Here is a 14,036-nt window from a genome sequence, read left to right on the forward strand (position 1 = left end):
ATTTTATGGGTAGGTTAATTTTAACATTGAGACATAGAATATCCCCCCAAAAAATCAAGAAAATCACATTGTATAAATTAGATATTTTTTTTGCATTTTGCAGTGAGAAATACCGTATTTTACGGAGTATAAGATGACTTTTTAACCCCTGAAAATCTTCTCAAAAGTCAGGAGTCGTCTTATACGCCGGGTGTTATCTTATAGGGCGTACATCCTTATAGTCCGAATGTTGGGGGAGGAGGGGGTATATATATATATATATATATATATATATATATATATATATACAGTACAGACCAAAAGTTTGGACACACCTTCTCATTTAAAGATTTTTATGTATTTTCATTACTTTGAAAATTGTACATTCACACTGAAAGTATCAAAACTATGAATTATCATATGTGGAATTATATACTTAACAAAAAAGTGTGAAACAACTGACAATATGTCTTATATTCTAGGTTCTTCAAAGTAGCCACCTTTTGCTTTGATGACTGCTTTGCACACTCTTGGCATTCTCTTGATGAGCTTCAAGAGGTAGTCACCGGAAATGGTTTTCACTTCACAGGTGTGCCCTGTCAGGTTTAGTAAGTGGGATTTCTTGCCTTATAAATGGGGTTCGGACCATCAGTTGTGTTGTGCAGAAGTCAGGTGGATGCACAGCTGATAGTCCTACTGAATAGACTGTTAGCTGTTTTTTTCTTGCCATAATACAAATTCTAAGTAAAGAAAAATGAGTGGCCATCATTACTTTAAGAAATGAAGGTCAGTCAGTGCGAATAATTGGGAAAACTTTGAAAGTGTCCCCAAGTGCAGTTGCAAAAACCATTAAGCGCTACAAAGAAACTGGCTCAGATGAGGACCGCCCCAGGAAAGGAAGACCAAGAGTCACCTCTGCTTCTGAGGATAAGTTTATCCGAGTCACCAGCCTCAGAAATCGCAGGTTAACAGCAGCTCAGATTAGAGACCAGGTCAATGCCACACAGAGTTCTAGCAGCAGACACATCTCTACAACAACTGTTAAGAGGAGACTTTGTGCAGCAGGCCTTCATGGTAAAATAGCTGCTAGGAAACCACTGCTAAGGACAGGCAACAAGCAGAAGAGACTTGTTTGGGCTAAAGAACACAAGGAATGGACATTAGACCAGTGCAAATCTGTGCTTTGGTCTGATGAGTCCAAATTTGAAATCTTTGGTTCCAACCACCGTGTCTTTGTGCGACGCAGAAAAGGTGAACGGATGGACTCTACATGTCTGGTTCCCACCGTGAAGCATGGAGGAGGAGGTGTGATGGTGTGGTGGTGCTTTGCTGGTGACACTGTTGGGGATTTATTCAAAATTGAAGGCATACTGAACCAGCATGGCTACCACAGCATTGTGCAGCGGCATGCTATTCCATCCGGTTTGCGTTCAGTAGGACCATCATTTATTTTTCAACAGGACAATAACTCCAAACACACCTCCAGGCTGTGTAAGGGCTATTTGACCAAGAAGGAGAGTGATGGGGTGCTAGGCCAGATGACCTGGCCTCCACAGACACGAGACCTGAACCCAATCGAGATGGTTTGGGGTGATCTGGACCGCAGAGTGAAGGCAAAAGGGCCAACAAGTGCTAAGTATCTCTGGGAACTCCTTCAAGATTGTTGTAAGACCATTTCCGGTGACTACCTCTTGAAGCTCATCAAGAGAATGCCAAGAGTGTTCAAAGCAGTCATCAAAGCAAAAGGTGGCCACTTTGAAGAACCTAGAATATAAGACATATTTTCAGCTGTTTCACACTTTTTTGTTAAGTATATAATTCCACATGTGTTAATTCATAGTTTAGATGCCTTCAGTGTGAATGTACAATTTTCAAAGTCATGAAAATACAGAAAAATCTTTAAATGAGAAGGTGTGTCCAAACTTTTGGTCTGTACTGTATATATATATATATATATATATATATATATATATATATATATATGTGTATGTATGATGTGTGGGGTGTGGGGGGAGCGGTAGCTGCGGAGGAGCGGAGCACAGGAGGCATGCTCCTTAATAGCCGGCACACAGTGTAGCCGCAGCGCGGCTCCTGCTGCTGCCGGAATCGCCTGTGCCCGCTGTTATAAAGGGCATGAATATTCAACCTATCTCCATGCCCATGATGAAGAAAACTTATAAGGATCAGATTGATATGTTCCACTTGACCATTAGACTGAGGATGATAGGCCGAAGAAAAATCGAAAGAAACATCCAGCAGCTCGCATGTGGCTCTCCAAAAGCGAGAAGTGAACTGAACTCCTCGGTCCGAGACAATGTGGAGGGGTAAGCCGTGGAGACGGAAGATGTGACGGATGAAGTCCTTAGCCAGCACAGCTGCAGATGGAAGACCAGGCAGAGGGATGAAGTGAGCCATCTTGGACAAGCGGTCGGCGACCATCCAAATGACAGTACAACCGGCCGATACAGGAAGATCCGTGATGAAATCCATTGCAATATGTTGCCACGGAGCGGAAGGCACGGGAAGAGGAAGGAGGCGACCGGCTGGAAGGTGACTAGGTATCTTGTTACGGGCACAAGAGGAACAAGCCGCGACAAAATCCGCAACATCCTTACGCAAGGTGGGCCACCAATAGTGAAGGGCAATGAGCAGAAGTGTCTTCCTCTGGCCGGCATGGCCAGCCAGTTTGGATGAATGGCCCCAGAGTAAGACCCTCTTCCAATCCTGAGCCGCTACAAAGGTCTTACCAGGAGGTAGATGAGACAGGTCAAATGGAGCAACAGTCATAATTCTGGAGGGATCAATGATGTGTAGAGGCTCCTCCTCCAGGTCGGAAGACAGAAAAGAGCGTCGTCTTTAATGTTCTTGTCTGCCGGGCGGTAATGGAGATTGAAGCAGAATCGAGCAAAGAACAAAGACCATCTGGCCTGATGCGGGTTTAGTCTTTGGGCGGTCTGCAAATAAGCGAGGTTTTTATGGTCAGTGTAGATGACCACCAGGTGCAGAGCCCCCTCAAGCAAGTAGCGCCACTCCTCCAGCGCTAATTTGATGGCCAGCAGTTCTCGATCTCCTATGAAGTAATTGCACTCAGACGGAGAGAAGAGTTTGGAAAAGAAGCCACAGGTCACCATTCATCCGGACGAAGATTTCTAGGTAAGCACTGCTCCGGCTCCGGAGGAAGAGGCATCAACCTCCAGGAAGAACTGTTTATTGCAATCCAGACGGTGTAGCACAGGAGCGGAGGAGAAGGCTTGTTTAAGAGAGATAAAGGCATTCTCTGCCTTGGAAGACCACTCCCTGGGATTTGCTCCCTTACGGGTAAGAGCAGAGATGGGAGCTGTCCGGGAGGAGAAATGAAGAATGAAGAGGCAGTAATAGTTAGCGAATACCAGAAACCGCTGAATAGCCTTTAACCCCTCCGGTCGGGGCCACTTTAAGACGGCAGACACCTTCTCGGGATCCATCCGCAGTCCGGTCTCAGAGATGATATACCCCAGAAACGGCAGGGAGGTCTGCTCAAAGAGGCATTTCTCAAACTTAGCATACAGGCGATTCTTCCGGAGCCTCAGCAGGACCTGACAAACATCCCTCTGGTGAGAGGGCAGATCAGAGAACACCAAGATATCGTCCAGGTACACCACCACGCAGGAATACAGGAGATATTGTTTATCAACTCCTGAAAGACGGCTGGAGCATTACAGAGACCGAAGGGCATCATGCGGTACTCGTAGTGACCATCCCGAGTGTTGAATGCCGTCTTCCACTCGTCTCCTTGGCGAATCTGGACCAGATTGTACGCCCCACGCAGGTAGAGCTTAGTGAAGATCTTAACGCCTTTTAGGTGATCAAACAGCTACGAGATGAGAGGCAGGGGGTACTTATTCTTGATGGTAATCTGGTTTAGGCCCCTATAGTCGATACAAGGACGAAGAGTGCTGTCTTTTTTTTGACAAAGAAGAATCCTGCTCCAGCCGGAGAGGTGAATTTCTGGATAAATCCCCTAGCAAGATTTTCTTCAATGTATTCAGACATAGCACGGGTCTCGGCCAGCGACAAGGGGTAGATTCGGCAGCGAGGAGGTGAAGCACCAGGTATTAGGTCGATGGGGCAATCATACGGCCTATGAGGTGGTAGTGTCTCTGCCTCCTTTTTATCAAAGACGTCCGCATAGGACCAGTAGGGTGCTGGCAGGCCAGGTAGGTTAGCCGGAGTAGACGGGGGTCAAGCAGGACAAACCGGAACCAGACAGGTCTTATGGCATTCCTGACCCCAACAGAGCACCTCACCTGAGCTCCAATTCAAGACGGGCTCATGTCTCTGTAACCAAGGCAGGCCAAGCAAGAGGGGATGAGAGAGACCGGACAGTACGTAAAAGGAGATCTTCTCCGAGCGCAGCAATCCCACCTGAAGAGTTACCGGCTCAGTGACCAACAAGAAGGTTTCAGGGAGAAGCTTTCCATCCACAGAGGAAACCGCTAAAGGATCCGCCAGACGTATGGTAGGAATCTGAAAACGCTCCACAACGGCCTGTTGGATGAAATTCCCAGCGGCTCCGGAATCCAGATGAGCAGTCTCAAAGAAGCGGGTCTCACCACTGGTAATGGAAAAGGACAGAGTCAAGGGCGGAGAGGAAGAACTCTTGCCTAGGACGACCTCTCAGAGTGGCCCTAGACACTGGAGTTTCCCGGTCTCACCGGGCAAGAGCGGATCAGATGCTCTATATTGCCACAATAGAAGCAACTCCCCTCGGCACGACGGGTCTCCTGGTGAGACTTGACCATCTTTACTTGGTCAATTTGCATAGGCTCTGGAGAAGACACCTGGGGGAGTGCAGGTTGCGAGACTGGGCTTTGGAGGACGGGAGCGAGGCGCAGAGGTTTCCTCTCACGGGTCATCTCCTTAGCAAGTTCCAGAAAACGGATGTCAATCCGGGTAGCTAATCACACTAAGTTGTCCAGGGAGGAAGGTATGTCACGATCGACTATCTCATCCTTGATCCGTCCGGAAAGGCCCTCCCAAAAGGTGGACACCAGGGCCTCATTGTTTCAGGCAAGTTCAGATGCGAGGGTTCGGAAACGCACGGCATACTGGCCCACAGAGAGGCTCCCTTGGCGGAGTCGAAGAAGTGAGGAGACAGTAGAAGATTTTCGTCCGGGCTCATCGAACACCTTCCGGAAAGCCGTGAGGAAAGCCTGGAGATCGGACACCAGAGAATCCCCTCTCTCCCACAGAGGGTTAAGCCACGCCAACGTCTCTCCGGTGAGGTGAGACATGATGAATGCCACTTTGGCACATTCAGAGGTGAACTGGTGTGCCAGGAGTTCAAAGGGCAGCATGCACTGATTTATGAAGCCCCGACATAGTACAGGGTCACCACCAAAACGTGGAGGCGCAGAAAGCTGGGGTCCAAAGCCGGGTGCCACAGCGCCACTGGGTTGAGGTGCCGCAGGAGAAGGTGCTGCTCGGTCAGAGGCGGACACAGTCGGGGTGGACAGCGCGTCCAAGAGGGAGTTGACTGTCCGCAGATAGGACAGGATGGTATCCTGTTGGGATCTCTGGTGAGAGACTTCTTGGTACAGGTCGGAGAGCGAAGGAGCCTGGGAGCCACCGGGTTCCATGGCCTGTGCAAACTGTTACGGATCCGGGTGGTGGAACCTCTGTGCTGAGATGCAAGGAGGAGCCAGAGGGGTGTAAATAAGTGCCAACTCGGACCGACCCTGGCCACACGGCGGCTTAGTCGACTCTGTGAACCAGGGAGGGACCGGGCAGGTGGACCGGGTGCCCTCTGGGACCGACCTTGTGTGAGAGCAGGCGACTCCCACGGGTCAGATGGCTGAAGCTGACAGGTACAGCGGATGAGCACGGTAGGTAGCCTGACGGGTGATCCGGGTAGGCAAGCAGGCGGGCACAGCAGGTAGCCAGACGGGTGATCCGGGTAGGCAAGCAGGCGGGCACGGCAGGTAGCCAGACAGGTGATCCGGGTAGGCAAGCAGGCGGGCACGGCAGGTAGCCAGACAGGTGATCCGGGTAGGCAAGCAGGCGAGCACGGCAGGTAGGAAGACAGGTGATCCGGGTAGGCAAGTAGGCGGGCACGGCAGGTAGCCAGACAGGTTATCCGGGTAGGCAAGCAGGCGGGCACGTCAGGTAGCCAGACAGGTGATCCGGGTAGGCAAGCAGGCGGGCACAGCAGGTAGCCAGACAGGTGGTCCAGGTAGGCAAGCCGGCGGGCACGGCAGGTAGCCAGGCTGGTGGGCACGGCTGATAGACAGACTGGCAGGCATTGGAACCTGAGGGCTGAGGAGAGTGTTAGCACACAAACAACAACCTTGCACAGGAACCTCCATTTTGGAGGACGTGCTTTAAATAGGAGTGGTCCTCCAGCCATTGGCCGGGGACTGTTTAGGACGGCGCGCGCAGCCCCTTTAAGAGGGAGGAAAAGCGCACCCTAAGCACAGTGTCGGGGAAGATGCGTGCGGTGCGCGCAACAGCAGCAGGGGAGCTGGAGGACATCAGACCAGGACCGGGGCGGTGAGGAGAACGGCGTCTCTGCTCGGCAGGAGGCAGAGACGCCGGCGCTACAGTCATTTTCCGATGATACATTACCTTTAAGTGCTTTATGGAGGCCATTCATTCTGATGTCATAGACATTTTATTTTTGGAAGTTACTTTAACCCTTTAACTTACTCATGATGTTTTATTGCCAATTTTCCCCCAAAACTCCTCTCCATACATTGTTGTTCCATTCTAAATACAAGGCTGAATAACCTGTATTGTTACAAACACCTAATGATTTCATTAGTTACCTGAATCTTCTGAAGCTTTTCCATCTGATAAGCAATTTCTTCAGAGCTCTTTTCATCTTTTGCTTTTAAGGTTTGAAATGCAATTTTGCGGTCCTCGGTGGCATTTGTGTAGTTCTTCAAGGCTTGCTGGAACTGTTTCCACAGGTCCTCCACGGTTCCTTCCAGAATCACACGAAGCGAATGTTTCTCCTCTAAATTCTGTCAAATGCAAAATGGACAAGAGTTTTAGTTTTATGACATATTTGCTGATGGGTGGGGGCAGAAGTGATCACAATTGAAACCAGAGATCATATAGAAATACTCCAGTATTGGTTTACTAACATTATAATATCTAAAGGAAATACAAACAAATTGGATTTTTGTAATAAAAGTTTGATGATAGAATGATTGCAAATTAATAGGAAGAGCCATCATTTTATGAAAAGCAGAGGTTTGACCTGTGGGACCAGTGGCGTAATTTGAAGTTTATTGGCCCCAATGTAATGTGTCCCACAAGGCCCCCAAGTATCACAGGTCTCTGATTACAATAGTCTTTTCATATGGACAAAGGAACTTTTTGGGCCCAGGTGCGACTGCAACTCCTACACCCATTATAGTTATGCCCCTGTTTGAGACCCTACCCAATTCTGATGAAGAAGGGGGCACAGAGCTGATGTAGCCCCACATCCCCTATATGCATTGTGGGGGTCCCGGACCCCTGGCTGTTCAGGAAACTGCAGCTGGCCCTATTCCCACAGGACATTGCTGCAATTCAATACACAGCCGAGTATCTAGGGTCCGCTGTGTAGGGAAAAAAACAGCAAAGCGAAAGCGGTGATAAACCAGAGTGGCGTACTCTTTATTCTTAGGGTCGGTGGGGTTCGAAAGGATGCACAGATCATAAAGTGATGGCGTAGCCTAGGGATATGCCATCCCTTTATGAGATGATAACACCTCATTAACAAGCATGGCAATTGGTTTTATATTTTTTGTACAAATAACAGAATTTTTTTTTTTTTTATGTAATTTTTACAAAAAAGCCACGGCAAAAATAATGTGTGCTTACCCTACCTAAGACCTTACTTGTCAACTTCAATTTCCTTCAGCTAGTGATTACAGCATGCCAATAGCCAGTGTAGCCAGTTAATACATTGGACCCTCTAAATTACCTTGTTTTTTATGTCATCCCTCATACTCTGAAATTCTTGTTTAGCTTCAGTCTCACTTTCCAGAGTGTTCTGTTCCATCGCCAGCATCACGTTCTCAATATAGGACATCTCCTTCTCATTCTGCTCAATGATCATCCTTCTGTTTAAGAGAATTATAGAAATGACAACATTTCAGCACGAGGCCGGGGATATCTGGCCACATGTGTCGTGAGACCGCAAATCTCAGAAATGTCGCAGGACAAAAACATCTGTGCAACTTGATTGTGACTTGCTGTCGCACAACTATTTTAGAGATGTGATTCTGCTGTCATTAGAATCCTAGAATATTAGAGTTGGAAGGGACCCCCGGGGTCATAGTGTCCAACCCCCTGCTCAATGCAGGATTCACTATACTATCACTAATAGAAAAGCCACGTTAAAGATAAGTTCCCAGAAACTTGCAGTGAAGTCTATGGTAAGTGAATCGGAAGCGACTTGCAATCAGTGACAGAAAATCCAAGACATCTGGAAACATATGCGACTGTGTCCCAGTATAAATGTAGAGAAAGTGGCTGACTGCATTCACAAAGGCAGGGCGCAAGTCACCATCCCAAAGAACCCCACTTGGTTATACATATCATCCACAGATACACCGACAGCGTCAAAGGCAGCTGTAGAAGTTGAAACAAAAGTTTATAGTGCCACGCACAGAACTGTATAAGACAATAAACTCTTCTTTCAACTTCTACACCAGCTTTGGACGCTGTCGGTTTATCTGTGTCGCAGTATGTCACAGGTCGCAACGCAACACTGTTAGAAATCGTTGCATCCATTGCTGCAATGTGTAGCTGCGATTTCAGTGTCTTGCGGAAGTCAAATCGCAGTGTAGCATTGTGACACCGCATCTAGTGATTTCTTATAGTGTCGCACTGCAACTTCCTGCAACTATTTCCAAGTGAGTTGGATAGACTGTTGTTGGAAGCATGCAGCCCACTTACCATAGAATTCATTGCAAGTCACGTGCAACCACGACTTGTGTGCGACTTATCTGCAACTTTGCCATTTTTATTTTACAGCAAAACCACAACAGCAAGTCACAGACAAATTGCACATATGATTTTAGTTACGTGACTTGTCTGAGAATTGCTGTCATGAGACACATCCCAGTAGCCCCATTCTTATAGTCACAGGTGGTTTTTCTTAAACCCTAAACTTTTTTAACTAGGGGTCAGCTGCTGTCATTTATATAAATGCATTAAGACCCTTCTTTAATCTAAGAGTCACTGTATGGCCATGTTCACACTATCAGTATTTGGTCAGTATTTTACATCAGTATTTGTAAGACAAAACCAGGAGTGGAACAATCAGAGATAAGGTATAATAGAAACACGTCACCACTTCTGTATTTATCACCGACTTCTGGTTTTGGCTTACAAATACTGATGTAAATTACTGACCATACACTGAACATGTGAACGTGGCCTAAGTGCTATTAAGTGAGATAAATACTTTCACATAGTAATACGTATCTTAAGTCTTAATATTTTTATTTTTCTTCAAATGCCACAATGCAATCCCCACTCTAAGAACTGCAGCAGTCATCTGTAGTGCTTATAATAACCCCAAAGCAAGACCCAATTCTGCTCCACACCATATGATTAATCAGCCCCATATTATTAGATGCTTACATTATAGGACTGAATTCATTAAATAGCCAATAAAATGTCATCAAACGTTTCACCTTTTAGCAATAATCACAACGTTTATATTAAGACCAAATCCATTTTAGAGTAATCATAGGTGGCTGGTCTACATAAACACTTTTCAGCATTTTGAACCTGGAATATCCTAATATTTGTCCTCATCTATGAAAAGCAACAGCAAAACACTGCCTTACCACTAGGTGTCAGCACTTACCCAGAAAATAATTATACTATAAAAACATTTATTTATTTTATTTTACTCACTTATATAGTTATATAGCGCCATTAATTCCACAGCGCTTTACAGACATTATGGACATATTCTAGATATATACACACATATATATATATATACACACATATATATACATATATATATTTAATCAATCAATTGTGTCTAAGTATATTAATGGTTTAGGAAAATGTTAAAGTTTGAAGATCAGAAATGCCTGTAATGGCCATATACCTGGAAGTGCACGTGCTGTACATTATTTAGCCGGACTTCCTGAAAGAATCGATATTGCAGAACAATCTTCAGCTTATCTTTGCTTATAATCCCTAAACTGTAGGAAGCTACATCATCACATTATAAAGGAACATTAGTTGAGTGCATTAATAATGGTTATAACTAACTATAATGTCAGCAGTATATAGAGGATGTAAATGTGTAGCACCTGCCGATCCCCCACAACGCCACCATGGCATAGATTGGCAGAACGGGTCATGCCAATCAATACTAGGAGAAGCAAGGAGAGGTTTGTGATTTCAGTTTTATTCTCCCCTTCTCCTAATAACCAGATCTTTTATTTTTAGGTCAACATTATTTTTTGCAAGACACATGAATGACACCATTCACCTGATGATATAATGTGCTGAAAAACAGGAGAAAAAAACAAGTGAGGTGAAATGGTGAAAAAAACCCTCTGCAGTTGTTTGTTCTTAGGACATTCATATTGAAGTAAAAATGACTAAACATGATTCAACCTAATTTACTTAATAGGTGCAGAAAATCTGCAATCTAATAAACTCCCCAGAAGCTCATTGTGGCTTAAAAAAATTGTAAGCCTTGTAAAAAAGTTTTGGTTTGTGTTGCAATTTTTAACCCCTAATTGTTATTTACTTTTCTATTGAGGGATCTGTATGAGGGCTTGTTCTTCATGCCCCGAACTGTAGTTTTTAATAATTCCGCTTTGGGGTACATACAATTTTATGCATTTCTGTGGGAGGTGCAGTGACAAAAAAAAAATTTTGGATTTCAGATTTACTTTTTCCTTTACAACATCTACCGCGTCAGCTTGGCAATTGTATAATTTTCATAGACTGGACTTTCGCAATAATATTTACTTTTGTATTTCTTTATTTTAAGTAGAGAAAAGGTGGTGGTTTTTTTTTTAAAAAAAAAAAAGAAAAAAACTTTTTTTACTGCTTTATTTTTTAGCACCCATAGGGGACTTAAACCTGTGATCATTTGATTGCTTGTTTTATATATTGCAACATAATGACCAACATGGTAGTGACAGGGGTCTTCAGGAGCCTCCCGCTGCCATGGCAACCCGTCAGCACCCTTCAATTATACAATCATGTTGCGGGTGAGGAGAAATGGACATCTGGACTAAACTCCATGGCATGATCAAGTGCCTTAAACGTTACTGTCTGTGATGACAGCAGAATTTATGGGGGCTAACATATGTTAGAGGTAGATGTCGGCTGTGTAGTCTGATCCACACAACCCGCTAAATAATGTATAAATCCGTCATGGAGTGTTAAGGGGTTGACAATTTAGGTTTTGTTAATTATTTATTTTATAGGTTTGTTCAGGCAGTGAGACTGTTGAAGTCATAAAACAAAACTGGTATCATATAAGGCTCTGATCACACCTGCATCTGAAGGCTCTGCAAAGGTTTCCATAAAACATTTCCAGTATTCTTGAAAGTAATTGCTGTAGAGTCCAAAGGAGTAACCATATTGTGTGCAGGTTTAGCAGTCACACCGGGCCCTGGAGACTACAGGGGTCAAAAGTTCCCTTTGGCCTATATGAGAAGACCTGTGATAGATGGGATTCCTGTTAAGAGATTTTGCATTGGAGCCTGAGTTACTCCAATCCTGTAGTCTACAATGTTATTCTAGCTGTCAAATACACCAATACAATGATAGACATGTCATCTGATTAATGCTGCCCAAACCAGAGACAGCATGAATCCGTGTCCGTCTGCATGATGGCAGCCAGGTAGGTTTCTCTTTAAAAAAAAGTCTTCAAACTATGGAGCAGCAAAAAATACACTTGGCTGCAATGGTGCAGCAGGCTCTAATTCATACTGCCCATGGTTGGGCAACATAAATCGACTGACAGGTCCCCTTTAAAGCTGTGTGTTTTCCCCTTAAAAACTGCAATACCACAGCCAGTGTCTGATACATTCTGCCTGTGATTTGGGCAGCATGAATAAGCGACAGGCACCTTTAGGCCACGTTCCCACCATGAGCTTTTGATGCTGAATATCTTTGCTTTGTCAAAAACGCAGCGTCTTACAGATCCAGCAGAGTGGATGGGATTTCTAGAACTCTCCTGCCCACGGTACTTCTTTTTAATGCAGAGTAAACTGACCTGAGAGTTTCAAATCTACAACAAGTTAACTTCTCTTGCGGGAATACTTTGTTTTATGTGCAGATTTTCCCTACAGATTTACATTAGATGCGGGAAGACCCACAGGTAAAAAACACACATGCGTTTTTATTTCATTTCCGCTGCAGAAATGCATCAAAAACACATGACTGTATCAATAAAGTTTTATGAAAGGAAAATACCAGGAAGCATCAAAAACAAAGCAGCCTGGTATATAACACACCAACAAGAGACAAAAACCGCGATAAAAATGCATGTAAAAAACGCACTCAAAAACGAATAGGTGCAGAAATGGTGCAATATCAAGAACTCAATTAATACTCATCATAGGAAAGTAGCCTGAAATTCAACGAGCAGCGCGGTGGCTCAGTGGTTACACTGTTTCCTTGCAGCGCTGGGGTCCTGAATTCAAATCCCACCAAGGACAACATCTGCAAAGATTATGTATGTTCTCCCCGTGTTTATGGGGGTTTCCTCCAGGTACTCTGATCAGTCACTACAGACATTGCCAGTTATGAATAACAGCTTACAGACTACTGGGAGGAAAGCGGTCTATAGTGAGGTAGACATATAATCAGATTCCTTTTTAAAAGACTCTTTCCCATAGTCCGTTGGTCATTTTTATGCACCCATCATCCCTGCAGGTCTGGGCATATAGGGGACACTCATCCAGGAGAAACTGGATCGTTCACACTTTGTAAATAATTGTAAATGTAATGCGACAAAATAAATATCATTATTAACAATGCAGATGAACACAACATCACCCTAAAATAGCAATGGTCTGGAATGGAGAGATTTCTCAGGATGTCAGTGCTTCTCCAGTACCAGTTACTCATGGATCACCTATTTTGGGATAATTTTACAAACGTTGCAGTGGACATACCTCTCAGTATCGAACTCCTTCTGTATGGTCTCCAGCTCCTGTTGATACTCCTCCTGCAGCAGGTCCAGGCGCTCCCGCTGCAGCTCCAGTAACTGGTCAATATTCTGGAGGTGACTGCGCAGAGCGTGTGTGTACTGCTCCTCCGCCTCATCTATGTCTTTTATTAGAGACTGGAAAAACAGTTAGAAATTAATTATATTCAACTATTAATATACAGTAATATATTACGGTATCCTGCAGTAAGTAGGTCGCTACTATCAGGTCTATATGATAGGCAGACAGGTAAATAAAAAGAGTGTTCTAAGTATTATGCCCAATGCCCAACAGATACCTTTACTGGAACTAGGAAACCCTTCAGGTTTTGTGACAAATCTGCAATTTGTGCACAGGCCCTAAACTCTGAGGCATTCTTTTATATTTTGCAGGTCCTTAAATTTCCTGCAGATCTCATTGACCTAGACCCCACTGATCGATGGAAAGACTGCACAGTTTAGGAGGCAGAAGCGCTCACCTCCTGCCTGAACGTGCGCACAGAGTGGGCTACAGCTCAATAGAAAGTCTACGGCTCAGATTTATCAAAGTGTTCATGACAGAATTATGGCATAAAACACTTTGACGAGTAACAAAATTTCAGTGCAATGTGAAGTTGTGCAAAAAAAAAGTGACTTTTAGCGTTTTCATGCCACTTTCAGCCAGTTCCAACAACGTGAGCAGAGCTGTGGAGGGGAGGAGGGGGTAAAGCAGGATGGGGCGAGGCAATGCCCACCCAACAAATTCATCAGAAGTGGTGCCGTTACTTATGCCTGCAATGTTACTTTTGTCTCTGATAAGATGTGATGAATTCATTAGGTGGCATGAGCCCCTCCATGAATTTAGCGCATCTTATTCCTGCACGTCCCTCATTGGGACTGGAGTATG

General features: G+C 44.8%; 1 protein-coding gene across 1 annotated transcript in view; it reads right to left on the minus strand.

Moving 5' to 3' along the window:
* Nucleotides 1-14,036, minus strand: part of DRC2 (dynein regulatory complex subunit 2) — a 51,792-nt gene that overhangs the window by 23,227 nt on the left and 14,529 nt on the right. The window contains exons 4-6 of the mRNA XM_073670254.1: nt 13,119-13,288; nt 7,931-8,069; nt 6,783-6,980 (exon numbers count right to left, since the gene is read on the minus strand). Of these exons, the coding sequence (XP_073526355.1) occupies nt 6,783-6,980; nt 7,931-8,069; nt 13,119-13,288 (507 nt within the window). The remainder of the gene's footprint in view (nt 1-6,782; nt 6,981-7,930; nt 8,070-13,118; nt 13,289-14,036) is intronic.

The sequence above is a fragment of the Phyllobates terribilis genome, unplaced genomic scaffold, assembly GCF_046119375.1.
Source record: "Phyllobates terribilis strain yellow unplaced genomic scaffold, ASM4611937v1 Scaffold_2__4_contigs__length_985480577, whole genome shotgun sequence".
NCBI lineage: Eukaryota > Metazoa > Chordata > Amphibia > Anura > Dendrobatidae > Phyllobates > Phyllobates terribilis.